Source organism: Ambystoma mexicanum, chromosome 5q (assembly GCF_040938575.1).
Source record: "Ambystoma mexicanum isolate Mex_15411 chromosome 5q, UKY_AmexF1_1, whole genome shotgun sequence".
NCBI lineage: Eukaryota > Metazoa > Chordata > Amphibia > Caudata > Ambystomatidae > Ambystoma > Ambystoma mexicanum.
Window position 1 is genome coordinate 1,256,459,017 of NC_090933.1, and position 20,055 is coordinate 1,256,479,071.

A 20,055-nucleotide genomic window follows, 5' to 3' on the forward strand; every position below is an offset into this window, starting at 1 on the left:
CCCACCATTGTCTTGTGCTGGTGTGATGCACACTGGCAGACAGTGTGAGATGATGGCACTGCTGTCAATTTCAATCCCTCATACTTGGCCTTGACCTTTTCAAAACTTCTGCTTCTCCCAAGTCAGATTACTGAATCCCACTGCCAAAAATCTAGCACATTTCAAAGCCTCATTATGAATCTCCTGACTCATGTAGCACAAACCAGTTAGGTCAGGCAACGCCAAAGAACTGCTAGAGCCCAAACCCTATGTGCCTTTCCGAGTCAACAGCCTGTTGGTAAAGGTAGCTCAGTAGCTCAATAACCCTGCTGCAGAGATTGTATAACCGGTTAGTTCAAATCTTTTTGATAGGCGGGTTAATGCATCTGCATCAGAGGTATGTGTTTAAGATGCAGGTAACAGAGCTGATTTAGCTTTTGACTGATCACAAGCACTACTAAATGTTCAGTGATTCAGAACACACACATCTCATCGTGGCTGCTATACCTGTAATAGCTCAGAACAAGCACATCCCATGAAGGCTGCTATACTTGTAATGGCTCAGAACACAAAAATCTTTTGGGCTTTTACACTTGTAATGGCAAACCGTGCTGGTAAAACATATGAATTCGAACAAGTGCATCTGGTGCGACAAACCTCTAACTAGAATTCCTAGCCTAATGGCCAAAAGAAGGTTTGCACACATCTAAAAAGGAGCGCCCAATGGTAAAGCTGCACTAGATTTCTAAATGGGAAAGGAATTTTCAGCTTTTTGAATATTTATTGGTGCTATGTCAAAAGACTAAAAGGAGGGGAAGAGCTACTCCGAACCTAAGCTAAACAGGACAACAAAGTAGGGGGTGGGAGTTTAGGCAGCGAGAACGTATTAGATAATCCAAAACAGGAATTGGAGCAACAGGAAGAGAGAGACCAATGAGCTACACAAGAGAGCAACAAAGAAGGTGAGACTGCAAACGGGTAAATGGGACACACACAATAGGAGTGCGGGATGGAAACAGAGTAAAAGACATAGCTGGAGTAAAATAAGAAAATGCAGATCAACAGCAGACTGGGAGAGCTGGAAATAGAAAATCCAAACTAGAGAAAGACTGGCCAAGAACATAAGAGGCACAGTGCAAAAAAGATAATCAAAAGGAATAGCAAACACAACAGAGAAAATGAAAAAAAAAAAGATGTAGCCAGAGTAATGACATGAGAGAAGAGGAGTATATCAACCGATACAGAACAATGTAGTAGGAAAATGGGGGAGAGAGTGACAGAGCAACAGAAAGTGAGAGACAGGGTAAACAGAATAGCAAAGGAAAGGAGAGGAGAGATGGATGGAGCAAAAACATGGAGTGGCTGTCAAGCTGGTAGTGCCAGGCAGTAACAGTAGGCACGAGAGGTAGAGAAGTGATGCTGATTGAGGGACTTGATTTATGATGTAACTAGTTGCCATCTGTAGTAGTTCTTAACCGAGTTTTAGTGTCCAAGTATAATGAAGATGAAGCTGGGTAGTACGCATCTATAGGTTCTTTGTCAAAAATGTTTTTGAACAGTTACAACTTTACACACAAATTGGATAGTTGTCGGACACCTTTTTACTTTCTTGCAATGAAAGGAATGAGGAAATTGGATTTACTCTGCAATTCTAAAATACTCTCACGCCAAAATCCTATCTGGAGCACTGGTTGGGAACCTTACTTTTCCAGTGGGTATTCTCCCAGAAAGCAACCGTAGCGTAAGCACCCATTATTGAGAATTCCCAAATGTCTAAGCAACAAATATGACACTGCATTCATTCCAACATTGAAGACATTCGGTTCATATTCCATTGGAGCAAAATAAGATTTTCTTTAACACCGATAGGTCTGTTTACAAAGCTGAAGTGTGTTTCAGAAGACTTTGCTTACCAACACTAGCTACATCAGGTGACATGCTACGAACCCATGTAGATCAATAGACATATTGCATGGCATCTCTTGTACAATGCAGAGGCCTTGCATTCACTTACCCTTGCGTAGCGACTGGTTCTCCAGCTCCAAATTGGCAACTCTGGTGACAAGCTCACTGGGCTCTCCTCCTGGCCCAGCAGGAGTAGCCGCGCTCTGCAATGAATGGAGGAGAAGCTTATTCCACAAATATTCAAACAATCCAATTTACAAGCTCATTAAAGACCACCATGATGGCAAACTGAGGTACTAAAATAAAGTTCTGGTAAATGGTATGAAAGAAATGCAGTAATTAGGACATGCCTGTCAAACTAAAAATATAACCAAAATTCGCAGCATGTTAGCAGAAAGGCTACACAGCTCTAGGTCAGATTCCACACTACCAGGGCATCGGCACCACACCCTATTGACCCAATGACAAAGTAATCTTGGGATTTTAAACCATTATCCCTTGTTTTGCCAATGATAGAACCCTATGTTATAGAGCAGAACATCTCAAACCCTAACAAACTCCAGCTACAGGAGATGCTTCGATTTTTTGAATTCACCAAATAGGTGGCTTGTGCTTCAGTTTTGTAAAAAAAATAAAAATGACTGGTTCACCAACACTAGAAGGTGCTTAAGTAATTAAGCAAAACATTAAAGTGTGCACTGTTGCTTCCAAATTGAGCATGGTCTTCGCCTATTAAAATATTTTGTTGGTTTTTAGTCGGGTGCAAGTGTGAAACCTGGCAGGACAGGTAGAGCATTAGAATGGGCTTGTGTTTTGAGGACATTAACATTTTGTATTGAAAATACCCGGTTGTAGTTTTACAACTATTTTCCTGTTACACAGGAACTATTGAAGCTGCCACATACAAAACCACAGAGGACGTTTGTGGTCAAATTGTTCTACCTTCCCTATGTGCAAGGCTGGACGAACATATTCTGGCAAACACGGATAAACTACACCGAAGGTTATAGTCGAGAGGGAGGAAATTGAAATAAGATACGTTGGTTATTTTTTGAATATACGAGTTTGATTAAGGAGGCAGGCGATAACCATTCAGTGACAAAGTGAGCCATATTTTTGTCACCAGGGAGGGCATAATCTCAGGGAACACCTTGCACAATATAGACACAGGGCACATTAGTTACCAATGACTACTCAGGATGAGTATTTTGATTGATGGCAGGAGATTACCATTCAGTGGCTGCGTGAGAAATACACAAACCCATCTCGAGTGCCTTTATATCCAGAGCACCTAAATGTGCCTGGGAAGGGGGTATGCAGATGGAGTGTGTTTTACATAAAGCTACAGCAACTATAATGTGCACCAGGATGCCAGAATTGTTTGTGGCATCAATCTCCCCTTCAACAGCACTTTCGGTCAAACATCACCCTGGCATGCAAGACAAACATAGTACAGGTATTGCCTCCGGAAGACTGTCATCTCAGTCCACTGTTTCTGGGGCATAAGGTGGATATGTGAAGATTGTACCTACTAATGAGAAACAAAACTGTGCATAGTAAAATGATGTGCGAGGTTCCTGTTCTTTAACACCGCAATTGACTCAAATAATGGAGCAAGATGAAGATTGTTACATATATGTAATAATGAGGGCACACACTGGATGAAGGAAGAACCTTTATTGGTTACCAGCCTGAGCCCAGCAGTACTCAGCCTGTGGATCACCTCTCAACTCCAAGTCCTCAACTGTTGCACATGGAACACAGAATCCCCTGCAGAAGTAAACCACAGGTAAGAAGCCAATGTGGAATTCTACACATAGAATTCCACAGTGAGCCAACACTAATTGTAACACATCTCCCCCCCCTTACTCAACAACAGACACCTCCTACACCACTAACACACACACACACAGAGCGCAACATTCGCTCACACACCCCCAACCTAGGATGAGGAAAGAAAAAAAAGATAAGAGAATAACAGAATAAGATCCTAACATGCTCCCAATACTAGTGAGAACCCAAACTATTGATGTATGGCTCCAAACACAAAATCATTGTCTTTCTTCCTCTCTCTGACAGAATGAGCACTGCTCTCAACAGACTCTGTAGTATCAGTGGGGGGCAAATCCACATCGCCCTCAACCACCACCTTGCTGGTGACATCAGGAACAGTAACAGAAGCAGGAATGGAAGGCACCTCATCACCCTGAACATCCACAACCACTCCATCTCCCGTGGGCTGCAACACAGCTTGGGTTTCAGTGGCTACACAAACGGGACATTTAAATCCCACCTCAATATCACCACCACTGCACCTGGGCTCCCCCGACACACCCCCACCCTGGGACACTGTCTTTTTCCACCACCACAACACACCTGAGGCTCCATCTAGAGCCATCGTCGAGCTTCACATAACCACGACCACACTGGATGACCAGACATGGTCGCATACACTTGCTGTGCCCTTTAGCCATAAACCTAGGATTTCTAATCTGCACCCAATCACCAACTTTGACTGGTAATGGCTTCCTACGAGCAAGTTGCTCTTGCAAAAAACGCCCTTGCTTACGGCGCACACAATCCAACACACTCTGCATATCGACCTGTTATTGGACACCACCACCCAGTGCAGGAACTCTTATTTGGAACCGGGTTTCCTTCCCCGCATCAACTCGAATGGAGAATGGCCTGTGGCAATAGGAGTCAACCTGTAAGCTTTGAGCGACTCAGAAACAACACTTGCCCACGGAAGACCATTGGCAAGAGCCAACTGAATGGCCCCCTTCATAAAACGATTCATGCGTTCTACAAGACCGTTAGCTTGGGGATTATACAATGCGAACTTATGATGGCGTATCTCAAGATCATCAAGAAATTTGCACATGTAGTCTGACACAAACTGAGCTCCATTATCTGTCACTATACCAGCAGGCACACCTTCCATGTCAAACACGGTAGACAGAAACTCCACAATCCTTTCGGACGTCACAGTAGACAAAGCAGTGGCCTCCACCCATCTAGACGTATAATCCACCATCACCAATATGAATCTCAAACAACCTCCTAGCGAGTCTATGGGCCCCATTATGTCAAGACCCACCTTGGACCACACCTCGCGGGGCACCTCAACCGGATAAACCGGTTGGGGAGTGGCAACCTTGCTTTTGTCACTGACTGAACATGCCGCGCAATCCTTCACCACTTTCTCCACATCGGCATCCATCCTGGGCCACCAATAGTCCTCCCTCAGCCTCCTCTTAGTCATGGACCTGCCCAAATGCCCCTCATGGGCCAACTCAACAAGTTTCCCTTTAGGAGAATCAGGGGGAACTAATCTAAGACCTCTGGCAACACCCCACGGACACTCAGACAATTCCTGCCAAACTTGACCATACAACTTGGACAATTCCACACTCAACACCCCATTCTTGAGTACCGTCCTGATTTCAACCAACGTGGAATCACGCTCACTTTCTTCGCTCCACAGAGATTCAGATACAGCAGGAACCACACTAGCCACCAAAGTACAATCATCCCCTACAATTTCTTGAACTTCTTCAGCGTCACTGGAACTAGGAAAACGCGACAGAATCTGCAACTGCATTTTTGGCGCCCGGGACATACTCAACCTTGAAATTAAACTATGTCGGCCATCCATCTCATGATCCTTGAAGATGCACGAGATAGGCCTCTCATTGTTAACACATGTACTAAAGTCTTATGGTCCGTGCGAAGAGTATACTCAATTCCCCACAGAAAGGTCCTAAAGTATTTTGAAGCCCACACTGCAGCAAGAGCTTCCCTCTCTATGACAGCATACTTGCTCTCCGCATCTGAGCACCCTAGATGCAAAAGCAATGGGCCGAAGTTCACCCTCAACTCTCTGCTCCAATACGGCGCCTATGCCATGTTCACTTGCGTCAACGGTAAGAAAGGTCTTCCTAAATGGCAAAAAGGAACTCAAAGATGGAGCCTGTTCAATCTCCCCCTTCAACTTAAGAAATTCGGCTTGGCATTGATCAGATCACACGAAATGCACACCTTTCCTAAACAACAACCTCATGTAAACAGTTTTATCGGCATAGGAAGGTACAAATCTACTGTAATACTATGCGAGACCCATGAATGACCTTAACCGATCCTTGTTGGCTGGGGACGGTGCCTCGTTCAACACCTTCACCAACTCACTCTTGGGATGAATACCCTTGACATCCAAAGTGTGTCCCAGATAGGTTACACTGGGGACACCCACCTTACATTTGCTCAGTTTGACCGGGAGACCGCTGGCCTTCAAAACCTTCATGACTTCGAGAACTCTACAGTCATGCTCAACACAAGACTTCCCCCACACCAGAATGTCATCCTGAAAACATTCCACCGATCGAATGCCAGCAAAGAGTTTCTGCATCACTCTCTGAAACACCGCCGACGCGGACGCTAAACCGAAAGGCATCCCGGAAAAAACGAAATGCACCAAAAGGGATAATAAAGGATGTGAGGGGACGGGACTCAACATGCAGATCTATCTGATGATGGGCTGAGGAAAGGTCAAAGGTGGAGAAACAGGACGCTCCACCCACTAAGGAGAGCATCTCATTGATATTGGGGAGGGGATGTCTGTCAACCCATATGCTCGAATTGAGATCCCCGAGATCTACGCACATTCTCATGCTCCCATCACCCTTACGTGCCAAGACCACAGGGGCCAACCATTCCGAACTCTCCACCTCCTCTATGACCCAAGACTCCTTCAGTTTGGAAAGCATCACGAGCCATAATGGGAACCCTCCTGACTTTATGGACACTGGGAACAGAACCTCTCTTCAGGACTATCTTGTGTGTGAAGCCTTTCAACTTACAACTTGAAAGTGAAAACTGAGGGAAATCTACTTTCAAGGACCTCCACGGTAAGCTCTGTAACACCTTCCGCATTATCCTTCTCTTCACTCACACTCATCACAGGAATTGCTTTCCCTGGTCTGATTTCCAATTCCAAGGCGGCTTGCTCGTCCCAAACTAGAACAGGGTCGCCTTTGTGAGCCACATATAGTTTTCCCTTGGTCATGCGGCCTTCAAACTCTATATTGGCCCACTCAAATCCTAGAACTTTTATGGGTACGTGCCCATAGGCACAGGGGTTTATATCAGAGGGAGACAAATCGGACACCCTCTTCAGAAATTTGGACACAGAGCTCGGGGGATATCATTGTATATGGAGACCCTGTGTCGACCATCATCTCCAAAGGGGTACCATTGACCATGAGCGTTGCCCAAGCCCTCTTCTTGCAGCTTCCCACACTCAACAATATCCCTCAGACACACCACCTTTTTCCTTGTCTGAACAACCCATATCCCACCACCGTCACTTCCTCATCATCATCATCATTTGCGTCTAGCATTCACTATTTCTCTACTGTTTGCAGAACTCCTGCACATGCGCGCAAAATGTCCTTTTGTTTTGCATCTCCTACAATCCACATTGGCAGCAAAACATTCTTTTGCCCCTGCCACATGACCACGCCAACCACATCTTCTGCACAGTTCCTTTGACGAGGATACTCCCTTGTTCTCCTTGTTTCTTCCCTTTGCGTCAATAGTTCTGCGGGGGATCACAGCGTTCACAGCTTCCGCTTTATCAGTCATCTCTCTCACACTCTTCCTAGATTCTTCAATAGCCCGAGAAATCTCGATGACCTTCTCCAGCGGGGCATCCTTTTCTATCCACTGTCGCTCCCTGACACGTACATCGCATGTCCGCATCATAACTTGATCACAAATGTACTCGTCAATGGTACCAGTGAACTTGCACGTCTCTATCAAAGTGCGTAGAACCGTCACATAGGCATCGATGCCTTCAGAGGACTCTTGAGCTCTTGAAAAGAAATGGTACCTCTCAAGTACAACATTGGTCCTCTTGCCAAAACGGGCCTCCAACTTGCCCAAAGCCGTTTCATAAGCAAGCACCACTTCTTGTACAGCATCACCACCCTCAGCACCTTACACGTGGGCAGCAAACACATTGGGGCCTGGCAGGTGTCTGAAAACCCCGAGACCTTCGGTCCCTAGACAATTAAGTAATGCCGCTTCCTTTTCGTCATCCGTGAATTTTGCACCTCCTGCCGCCCTGAGATACACCTTGAAGGTGTCTGCCCACAGGTCCCATGCAATTGCTGGCTCACCAGGACTGGGCAGAAATGCAGGAGGTGGGTGTGCATTATTGTGCTGCATGACAATGTCAGGGAAATTCATTGTATGTAGCTTCTCACTTTGCAATTGTCACTGTGGCCGCTTATGCCTGCATTAACAATAATCCGTGGTGTAACAGTTCCAAAACCCTTTGCGCGTGGTTAGTGCTGCCAGCAGAAAACTCCTGGGCACTGAAGACCCGATGCAGCTGAAAACCACTGGGAGCAAACAAAGGGTTAACTTCCCAAGCGCGCCTGGTGAGAACGCCCCCTAGTTTCAGCCGCGTGGGGATTGGATGTCTGGTTTGTCCGTCACTCACGAATCATGCGAGGCTCCTCCACTGAAGACGGGAATGGCAGTCTCAGGCGGACAAGTGTGTGTCGCTGCACTCCCCCCGCATCTCCCCTGCTGAAACGGCAACGTCGCGGGAAGCAGGCGCCCTTCCCTTCTCACCTGGAGTCTCTGGTTGCGGGTGCTGGGTACGGAGGGCATGCGCTCAACCCTGGCTGGGGAGCGCAGGCCTGCAGGCACGTCGGCTTCCGATGCCGACGTGCTGGAAAAACTCTGCAGCCGGCGAGGGGGTTGAAGGCCTGAGGTATGCGTCGCGGCCGACAATCACTGGTTGCAGCAGGACCGTGGCCAGAATGGAGCTCCTCTTTCCTAACGACCCTGTGACTTGGTGCTCAACGCGGACGCCGTTGGCGGAAGCGCCCCTCCTCACAGGCGCTACGTTCGAACCAGCGGGCCGATACAAAGGGACAACAGGCAACTGCTGGGCAGCTGGGATGGCAGCGCGGGTTGACAGGCTGGTTACCCTCGTCGCCAGTGTAATAATGAGGGCACACACTGGATGAAGGAAGAACCTTTATTGGTAACCAGCCTGAGCCCAGCAGCACTCAGCCTGTGGATCACCTATCAACTCCAAGTCCTCAACTGTTGCCCATGGAACACAGAACCCCCTGCAGAAGTAAACAACAGGTAAGAAGCCAATGTGGAATTCTACACGTAGAATTCCACACTGAGCCAACACTAATTGTAACAATATACTCCAGGCTACAGCTCACAACTCAAGTCACTGATTCATCAGAGAACAATGACAGACGGGATGGATAGAAAAAGCTACTCATCCACCAGTGTAAAAACAGCTGTATAGATCTGAACTTGTTCAATGTTGGTGTGAGGAAGCCAGACCACCACCACTACCAACACCACCTTTGCAGCCAGTTTAGCATACAACGGGTCTTATTTAACCTACCAGGAAAACCTAAACTGCTGAATTTCTTCATGCAGAGCGACAAATTAGATTTGTGGTTGTTTTACAGAGGGAGAAATGACTGAAGATTATTTTTTCGAAATAATCTTCAGTCTTTTCTCCCATGAACATTACAAATGTACTCAAAGCCCTACCCACGCCCACACCCCCAACCCCTCTACTTACCTTGCATCCTGTCCCGCTCTGACCCTGCGACGCCCGTTTGCTTTCACTTCAGTATTCGGGAACCAGCACTGCAGGGTCCTTTTCTTTTTTTTGTCGGGTCAGCTGCGGCTGCATCCCCCGCAAACCCTGCTCACTGTATTGTATAGTGAACAGGGGGTTGCGGTGCCGCAAAACCCGGCAGCCTTTTTTGTCAGGTCAGCTGCGGGGGTATTCCCTGCAGTCCTTTTTATGTTCTACTTACCAAAAGTTGAACTTTTGGTAAACAATTAGTATCTATTTTAGAACTTTTGGATTTAGTCTTTTTGGCCGAAACCACAAATGACACACTACGATCTGCATTCTAAGCAAGAACGGTGTGTTTGTGTGACCAACTTGTGTACCACATCCCGATCACACCCCAGTCCTCTGCGCCACTCAGAGGATTGGGATGAAATTGCAGGACAGAAAAGTGACGATGTAGCTGTAATTGAGCGCTGGGTGACCTTCACTTCCCCTGCTGTTAGGGAGTATTCTCATAAATGTGCAAATTCCCTTCACCTTAGAGCCCCCCAGCAACTTTGCTGGATTTTGAGGACTTGATTTTTTTACCTGGAAAGTGTGAGTGCATTGTTTTCCTCACTTTTTCATGTATTTTGATGTGCGTTTTACGCTTTTGTTCTTTGATTATGGAGTTTTAGATAACTCCACAGGCATCATCTTTTCATGTATGCTACACAGCACCCTCAGTGCAGTGACACAGGGATGTCTTTTAGACTTCGAAAAGGTTTAAATACCTTCTCTGGGGTGAACTCCTGTTGTTCCAGAAAATGTAAGGTTAAATTGACTTTGCTAGTCTTTTTAAATTCCTAGACCCAGCACACACTATCTTCCTATAAGAGTGCTGGAGGGGTTACCTAGTATCCCCTGTGCCTAGACACTCGTGTAGCAGTCAAATGATACCCTTTCCTATCGAAATGGCTGGTGGCAGTGGTATTACAAACTACCATGATTTTTCCAGACCGCGAACACCGGTAGCTAAAAATCGCGGGAGCCACGTTTTTCAAGATGGTGCCTTAAGCCACTTTGTTTAAACAGGTACCGGTCTTCTTTTTTCGCCATTTCTTTTTGGACAGGTCCTTCTAGAGTTTGTCTCTGCGTGCCAAACCAGGTTTGGTCCCTTTGTTCGTACGCCTTTGGTGGGCTTCAGGACTGAAGACCGCCTCTGGTGCCTGAGTGTCTGGGGTGGGCAGGAAGTGAGGGAAGTTCCCGAAAACTCCCAGTGCTTAGTCTCCTAGGAGACCCAAATGCACTCTGGCGTGATCGGCTGGCTGACTGTCTCCTGGACCGTTGCGATTGCCCGGTGAAGCCCTGCGGCAGGTCCGAATTGCCAAGTTCATCTCGACAGATAAGCCCTTTCAAGGACGACTTCTTCCTTTGAGTTGGTGGGACCAATAAACTCATAACCCACCTGGAAACCATTCACGGAGCTGGTTAGGATTAACCGGGGGGGGGGGGGGGGGGGAGGACACCAGCTTGTGTGCTCAATAACAGCAACCGAAGATCATCCATTTTGCCAGCTTATTTGAACAGTCCCCATACACTGCAGGAGTCGGACGCTCTCCCTCTTGTCCCCACGACTGAGGCTCACGAACAGTGAGATCTGCAGGAACTGCCAGGAACCAACGTATTGAGCTGCATCTTTTCTTCATATTAATGTACTGTGCCAACCCGATTGAGAGAACTTACCTCTCGCGGTGAAAGTTTGTGAAACTTTCCCCAACTTGCAGGCCTAATCAGCTTGTGACCCAACATCAGATTCTTTTTCATACAAACTACTTTTGGCAAAGACTTTACCGTTTATTACAACAACTGCTCTTTCCTATCCTAGACACTAGCCCATTGATTTTGGCCTAGGCCTATTGAACTGAATCGAGTCCTCTAGTGAACAGAAACTATTTGCACTGCCCGAGAAAGTATTGGTGGTCCATTTTATTAACTTGTGTCTTTTAACTTCCATTTAAAGTAACTGAAATGCCATTTTGCTCCTATTTCAGGGGAGCCTAATTTACTCAGAAACGTATTGGTTTGGTATTGAAGTATATTTGTGTATGATATTAAGTTGCCTCCTCCTAGTGAAGGTTTTCTAAATGACTAATAAATTAATAGGTGTTTTACCAAGAAACCTTGAGTGTAAGTGTCTACTTCAACCACTGTCATTGTAAGACCTCTGTGTAACATCTTTTCACTGCTCACATTCCCTCTTGAGATGAGCCTGGCTGCTCAGCTCGCTACCAAAAACTGTAGTACAGAATTATACCAAAGGTTGGTTTTGCTTACACCTGTAGTCTTAATTGTATGTGGTGGTCCCAGATGGTACTGCATGCAATTCTGCCTAACACCTACCACTAAGACAGGTTTCTAAAGTATTCGAGGAGGCTGCAAGTTGCATGCACTTGGACACCAGGCCACTTTTTGCATGAACGATTTGATGGCAAAGGGCACCGGGGGTGAAGGGAGGGAAGGAATAAGGTCATATAGGAAAAGGTGGAGCTGAAAGCACAATGGCTAAAGGCCCTGACTATTACATTTGGGCTTTGTCGCTGCTAATAAGCAGTTTCATAGCCCTGGTGCCCTGAGGATTGGCACGGCCACAGATGTACATTTACTTAATCAGTGTGCCCTAGCCTGTGAAGCAAATGATTGCATTTTCCAGAAGATGAGCTCGCACTTCAGCTGGGCAAGAAATGGGCTACACTAGTTGCTATTGCGCCATACTACAACCTGAAAACTGCAACTGTCGCAAACAGGAATTCCACTTAGCATAGATGGTGCTTGAGTGTTACAACGATCCCAGCGGAGAAATAAATGGGTTATTCGGGTATTTGTTGATCGGAAGGGGGCACCTCAATAAGAAAGGCCATATAAAAGACCAAAAAGGCAGTGAGCAGAGCAATCAGAGCAATCCCTTGAAGGTGGTTTTATAAAAGGTGAGAGGAGGTTGATAATCAGGTGGAGGGTGGCGGAGGATTCATGTGTGAACACTAAATGGTGACAAAGACTAACAAAAAGCAATTTAAAATTATATGAAGATGCTGAACTATTTTCAAGGAGTACCGTTTTATGCATTTGCACAGTGCAGGGGACCCTTTATTTACAGGGTGAAGTGGATACTTGTGGAAGGCAGAATGATTTCTTGGGAGACTCCATAATCCTGTCCTGAAAAGAAGTGATTTGAGGGCAGTTTTGAAGGCTGGGAGTATGGCTAGGTTTCCGATATTGCTAGAATGACCTATGCTTTTTGATGGAAAAGAACCAAAATGGGGCTTTTTCTTGAAATGCTTGTATTGCCATTTTATAACTTCAAGAAGCACTTATTCTGAAACCAAAGTAAATGCAGTCTGTACAGTGCTCAACATCTGCGCCATTAAGTTGTAGCATTCCTTAGCGTTATACGTTAAAACCACGATTTAGCGGGTTTTTTTACGATTTAGGTTTTCCTCTTTGACAAAATGGTGTTGAGTCCTCCTTTAGTGGATAAGGGTATCTGCGTATAGCAGGCCTTTGATTTCTGAGCCACTCAGACTTGGGTGCCTATGTTCCCACTAGCAATATAGGGTGCCGTTCTGGTAATCGTGGCTGGTGGCTCTATAACCCTCTTCTGTACCAAAGGTAAGTTCACATAATGTTGCTTCTTATTGTAGTGTTAACCCTTGTTCCCGTAAAGATAGCCAGGACCGATCCATCTCACCATTTGTAATCATTACTGTAGGTGCATTACTGGCAGGCAGCGGCACTGTGCCATCGTTATCGACCTTGCAGATAACTGAACCGTTGCTAGGTTTCAGGGGGTCAAGTAAGGGCGCCAGAAGGCCCTCGGAAGAAACGCCATATATAATTAGATATAGCATCCACCACTTCTTTTAACCAATGAAGGATGTCCCAGAGAAACCGCCAAGAGCTCAAGACTGTTTGAAAAAGGGTTGCATACTAAACACAGACCACAAGGGAGGCATATGCCAAGCCAAAAAGGAGGACACCTGCCACAAGAGTAGCAGCGATTAAGCCACAAATGATGGGCAAACATGATGGTCAACAAATGTATACAAAAAAACATTAACATACAGCATACACATGCTGCTCTCTGGGGCTTCAGTCCAAACTGCATGGAGACTAGGACTGTAAGCGTGCGTTGGTTACGTGGACAAGGGAGACCCTATGCAGGGGACTGTTGGTGCATGCCTCCGAGCAACTTTTTGGTATTCAAATGGTGATGCGCATCATGTTCTTGTCCCGTCCCCGCCCATTTGCAGGAACATTTTATAATACTGGTAGAAAGTGGACAAGGGTAGGGAAAAGCATGCCCTTCAATGTGGGGTGACCCTGTTGATGTCCAAGAAAGCAGATATGAAAGCAGTATAGTACATGCAGCAAGACTCCAGTACGGCTTGACATGCAACACGCGAACAGCCACTGCAACCAGGACATTTGGGTGATGAGAAGAGCAAGGAACCGGACCTTTACTGATGGATTGTGACCTGTGTTAGCAGTGACAATCCAATCATTTTTGGTGTTCTTCCCATATTTCTTTGGTCCTTAATTTGTGTAGCCTCATCTTGGAGCCTTGAGTTACACTTGTTGCACAAAAGGAGCTTAACATTTTAGTTTGTAACTTGCTCCTGAAAGAACATTTGTGCAAGGACACGCGGGAGGCAAAACACTTCACTCACTATCCAAAATGTGATGTATTGCAAGGGGCTACTGTTCGCTTGAGACATTCATGCTGCTTCAGTGTACTAGCGCCTGAAAGAAGACTTTGCTTAGGACAAAAACATGCTTGAAATTAATACGTTTGAAGACTATGCAGTTTCTTAAAAAATACTCAGATCATGACAATTCCACCCTCACTGTCAGAAAAGCGTACCATGACGGGTGTATGGCATGCAGGAGAGGCAAGCAAGTACAAGACGACTACAGCTTGTAGCTTTGGTTCAGTTATACTTTTTGGTGGACAAGCCGGCTCTGTTTCCAGACATTAGGAAGGAAATATCAATTACACTATTTCTAAATCTGTATGCAACTAGCTGCGTATTCTTGCTTGGGGTCAAATCCATGCATACCAGGGCTTCCAAAAATGACTTACAGTACGGGGTAGTGACTGGCTCGGAGGGTGGACAGGCTGGACTTCTGGGGTGTCATGGAGGACTGTCTTGAGCTGGAAAGGTGTGGAGAAGGTTTAGATACTTTTTCACAATTAAATGAAAAAGCACTGTAAGAGGCAGAGGTTATTCAATCATGCGCCTGGAAATCAGGCAGGCAGACATGCAAGAGGAGCAGCAGGAAAGCATGCGCAAACATGCAAGAGGATCATGCAGAGCTATCACATTTAGCTCAATGGCATGTTTTTTGAAAAGTTCTTTAGTCTGTATTATTCAGCATTGCACACATCGGAAAACATGTCTCGAATTAGGTGTACACCGATAGTTGTGTTCAACAACCAGGCCAGACTAATGGAATCGATACCAACTCATTCAAGATTAGCAAAAAGCTGCACCATATATGAATCCTATTGTTGAACAGCTGGACATTAGTACACTTGCATGGACTCTTCCTCACATTTTTTCCAGTGTTTAGATAAAGTAGGATTGTGATAATGGTTTTCAGCAATTTCCTGCATGAAACAAACCAGGACCGAAAACAAACAGGCCTTTACAACCCCAATTGTTGGTACCCCATCACTATATACTCACTGGGTTTTGTTGCTGTGCAAGCTGCTTCATAACCTTTACTTTCCAGGAAGGCAGCAAGTAAATTAAAAGCTAGTCGAGGACAGCCGATAAGAAAGGGCAGGTCCACCGATCATGCTCAACCTTGGTACCTTTAGTATCATGGCCTTTCAGATAAGTGTATGCTTGTGCCAAACCTTTACAACAACAGTGCCGCTACTGCTGGAAATTAATTTCATGGTTTTACCACTTCAAACAACTGCTGCACTTGCTGATAGGTCTACCAGGAAGGAAACGCATCAACCAGGACGCCAGTCGAAGCAATGTTACTTTCATGATCAGTCTCCTGTTGCTTTTAGGGTAGCAGTTCCTGCGTAGTCGCATCAACACCATCAGCCTCTCCTAGAAACGCAGCAACCAAACCATAATTTAAAGACACGAGTAGTTAGAGGGAAGAGGATGGGGGGGGGGGGATAGCGCGACTAAGTGTGTCACAATAAAGGACTACAATACTGTAGTCTTTTGCCTCTTGCAACCATAGACCATCCTAACGCATTTAAGAGCCCTTTCTCTCAAACATGGTCCACATCACAGATTCTCCAATTTAGCAGACCTTATTGAAGTTACTCTCGTTACCTCTCCCTCGCCTTGTATTCATTATTGCGCATTAAGGACCACTTGTGCATACTAGATGCAGCAGACATTGCTGATCTCACCACACAAGCTTGGTGCCATCTTCATCAACGAACTATGGCTTTCCCCTCCGACGATGTTCCAACATACTCATCCCATCCAGATACAGCATCCAAATTGATGACCAGATGGGAAGACTGGGGACGACGTGGAGGTAATCTACAAACGGTCTGGCATTGCATGGTGCATAGCTAGATGGTAGTACAATCCCTGGTGATCAATTCCCACTATCTCAAAACAAGGACTCTGCGTTTCACCTCATCTACTCACAACTTTACATGTGCGGTCCAATTCATGGATGAGATCACGGACCTTTTCCCGTCAGCCTCAGCCAGACACAAACCAACCAACATCTTCCGCAGGGACTTAATAAGGGACATAGGAGCACCAGACATGGTTTCCTTGTTTCACGGATGACCTTATAGAGATAAACAACCAAAGTAGTTCGCTTCCAAACCTCATTCTCTTTTCCACAATATCCAAATAGATGTATCAGGGATCCTAGATGTATTCCCGCTAGCAAGGTTTAGAGGTCTCTACACCTTCCCGCTAGCAAGGTTTAGATGTCTCTACACCTTCCCGAAGTCTCACTCCACCTTAGCCCAAGTGTCCCTAAACCATCAAGGTCACTGATGTGTTCTACAGAATAGTGTCCACCAAGGTCTTAGTCTTCTCCAACTCTTGTGGATAACAAAAGCTGTGGCCTTCACTAACTAGCTCCATCTGAGGATTTAAGGGATTCTCCCATTCTGTAGCACAAGGCTCCAATCACTCCTAACACTCAATCATTCTCTATTTCCTCTTCCTAGTCTCCCTCCAACTCCACTCCTCTTGTAGTTCCACACGCCTCCTTTACCAGTCTCCACTCCTCCTAATCCGTTCTCTCTCCCACCTTCAACACCTAGTTTCATCCACCCCATCTACGCCTTCTGATCTTTCCACTGTCCTCTCACTACCGCCCACTTACCACCCTCACCAATTCTACCACCGCCTTTCATTCTCCCACCACCTTATTGTCACACATACAGTCACCTACATTCTCTCGCGCTTGCTCCAACTTCCTCTCCTACAATACCTTAACTGCACTCTCTCACACGACGGCCAGTCTCCTGAGCACTTCCTGCCACCGTCTTGTCTCTTGGTCCAACTCTCATTAAACCATCTGATCCCTTCGGGTAGGCATTCCAACTCAATTAAGAGTCTTTCCTGCCTTGCAGGTTTCTGTCCAACTGTGATGGATTTGAACTCAAACACGTCTTTGTCTGGAAGCTTTTTCCTTGCGTGTTGTGTAGTGGGTATGCTGGTCTTTTGGCTCAGGTGTGGGCCATTCTTGCCGCAATCTGGGAGGTCCTGAGAGCTGCAGTCCTGTCAATGTTAAAGGACATTTGTACCGCGCACTATCACCACCGTAGTGGTCCCTTGGCGCTCTGGCGGCTCTGAAAGAGGAGGGGAGGTTGAGTTAGTGGGAGGAAGCAGGAAGCAGTGATGTGCTGTTGACAGCCTCAGCCCGGTGGGTCCGTTGGCTGGGCTTGTGGTGTTTTGTGGTCCGTAGTGGTCGTGTGCTGTTGTGCAAGTCTATGTGTGGTTTGTTTTGTTGTTGCATTGTTGTGAAGTTTGTGCGGATTGCTGCGTTTTAGGTTTGTGGTTGGTTAGAGTTTGAGAGGTGTATGCAGAGGGATGGAATTGTTAGTTGGTTAGTTAGTTGGCATTGCTGTCCTTGCAATTGTGGGATTCAATCTAGGTGTGGCACCTGCTGTCAGTCACCTCTCCATCTAGATTTGACGCGAGCTAGGTTCATCATTCTAAGTGTGGCGCATGCTAACAGTCACATTTCTATCTAGATGAGACGCAAGTTAGGTTCAGAACTCTAAGTGTGGTGCATGCTGAGAATTATTTCTGAGATTCCATCTAAGTGTGGCATATGCTAATAATCATATTTCTGTCTAGATGCGACGCAGGCTAAATTTGAGAAATTCCATCTAAGTGTGGCATATGCTAATAATCATATTTCTGTCTAGATGCGACGCAAGCTAGAATAAGAATTCTAAGTGTGGTGCATGTTGTGAATCATATATGCTGCTAATCACATTCCTGTCTAGATCTGGCGCAGATTAGGCTTGAGTAATTCCATCTAAGTGTGGCATATGCTAACAGTGCAATTATGGGATTCCATCTAGGTGTGGGACAATTGCCGACAATCACCTTTCCATCCAGAAGCGACAGAAACCAAAGTTCCGAATTCCATACGAGTGTGGCACATGCTAATAATCATATTTCTGTCTAGATGCGACGCAAGCTAGGTTAAGAATTCCAAGTGTGGTGCATGCTGAGAATCATATATGCTAAGTCATATTTCTGAGATTCCATCTAAGTGTGGCATATGCCAACAATCATAATTCCACCTAGACGCGACGCAGGACAATGCTCACAATTCCATCCAAGTGAGGACATGCTAACATTCACAATTCTAAGTGTGGACATGCTAACATTCACAATTCCAAATAAATGCGACGCAGGCCAATGTTCACAATTCTATCCAAGTGTGGACATGCTAACATTCACAATTCTATCTAAGTGTGGACATGCTAGCATTATGGCACTCTATGTTATTGGTAGATAAGATAGAGTGGCGGGGGTTTTCTGGAGTAGAGTCATTGCTCTACTCCCCACCCATGCCACACTCACGGTTTGTGTTGGTGTCTGTTGGCTGCTGGCTTCCTTGGCGTCACCTGCGGACACCTGCAGACACATCTTGGAGCCGCCAATGTCTGAGCCGCCCTTAGCCACAGGGGCTGCCGGGCAGAGGGCTGCCGGGCAGAGGGCTGCCCTGGGAGGGTGATTTAAGTGCAGCGATCCAGCCAATGGCTGGTGGAGGGAGGGAGCACGGATGAGAAACCAAATAAGCGGCATGCACGTGTGCTGGGGGATAGGCCCTCTCCAGCATCCACAGGGCCTATGGCCAATCAGAGCCAAGGGGAGGCGGGACAATGGAGGGAGAAGCTGCAAGGCAGCTCCGGAGCCCGCAAGGCTCCAGCTGGATATTCCAGCGCCATGATGGTGCAGGGGGGGCCAGGGGACCGCATCCAAGCGCTTACCTTGGTGCCTGGATTACAAATGGCACGGCACGCAAGTGTGTTGGGGGCTAGGCCCTCTCCAGCATCCACAGGGCCTATGGCCAATCAGAGCCACGGGGAGTCCTGACAAAGTAGAGGCAATCTGGCCAGAAAAGAGGCTGGTGCACATTGTGGAAGGGACAGTGGTACCAAAACCATGCAAGTGGTACTTGGCTGGTCCCCCCTCACCTCACCATCTCTGGGGCAGACCAGACTCTGGCAATGCCCTGGTAGGCTGCCTACCCCCACACCAAGTGGGGATCCATGCGCCCCACTGAAAGGATCTTGATCTGGTCACAAACCTCCAGCCCTTCCTCAAAGATTCACCTTATCTTCACTTCCTAATCTGAGGCATCTTGATTAGTAACCCACATAAGCTTGCATCAGTCCCACCCAGATGTTCCATTTCAAAGGAACAGGGTGGTACATCAAGGAACCATCTTATCCTAGAATGTGTGTCCTGGTTTCTGCCATCCCAAACTAATGGGGCACGATCCATTATGGCCCGAATCGTCGCCCTGCAAGGAAGTATCTAAGGCTGTGTATTGCCCATTTTACTGCCAAAGATTCCAACTCTACCACCAAGTGTTTCTCCGTTCCGCCCTCCTCCTCTCTTATTTAGGACACAAGACAGCTCCCAAGACAGCTCCCAACCCTATGAGTGAGGCATGTCTGGAGGATGAACTCTTGTCTGAAGTCCTGACATGGCGAGAACCACCAGAGACTATGACGATGCAGCTTTTAGTAATTCAAATGCATCCCTAGTGGGCTGTCCCAACCAATAGGATTGAATTGATCCATTGCCAATTTTTTGGTCAAGGGTTCTGCCAGGGTGATTAAGTTGGGTTTAAATTGGCAATAGTAGCCTACTAGTCCTAAACTCTTAAGTTGCAAACAGGGAGCTTTGACAGATACCATCTTGTTTTCACATGCAAGTAGATGGGCATTTCCAAGCTGGAACCCTAGATACTTCACAAAAATTTCAGCCAAGTGACACTTGAAGGGGGTCAGCTGTTAAGGCCAACATTCCTAAGCAAGT

At 46.4% G+C, this 20,055-nt stretch overlaps 1 protein-coding gene across 4 annotated transcripts in view; it reads right to left on the reverse strand.

Moving 5' to 3' along the window:
• EEF1D (eukaryotic translation elongation factor 1 delta) overlaps positions 1-20,055 on the reverse strand; it is a 152,183-nt gene that overhangs the window by 91,798 nt on the left and 40,330 nt on the right. For 2 of the 4 annotated variants that reach the window (XM_069621763.1, XM_069621761.1), the window contains 2 exons: positions 14,628-14,699; positions 1,994-2,087 (listed from right to left, as the gene is read on the reverse strand). In XM_069621763.1, the coding sequence (XP_069477864.1) occupies positions 1,994-2,087; positions 14,628-14,699 (166 nt within the window). The remainder of the gene's footprint in view (positions 1-1,993; positions 2,088-14,627; positions 14,700-20,055) is intronic. The other 2 variants (XM_069621764.1, XM_069621762.1) reach the window with 1 other exon arrangement.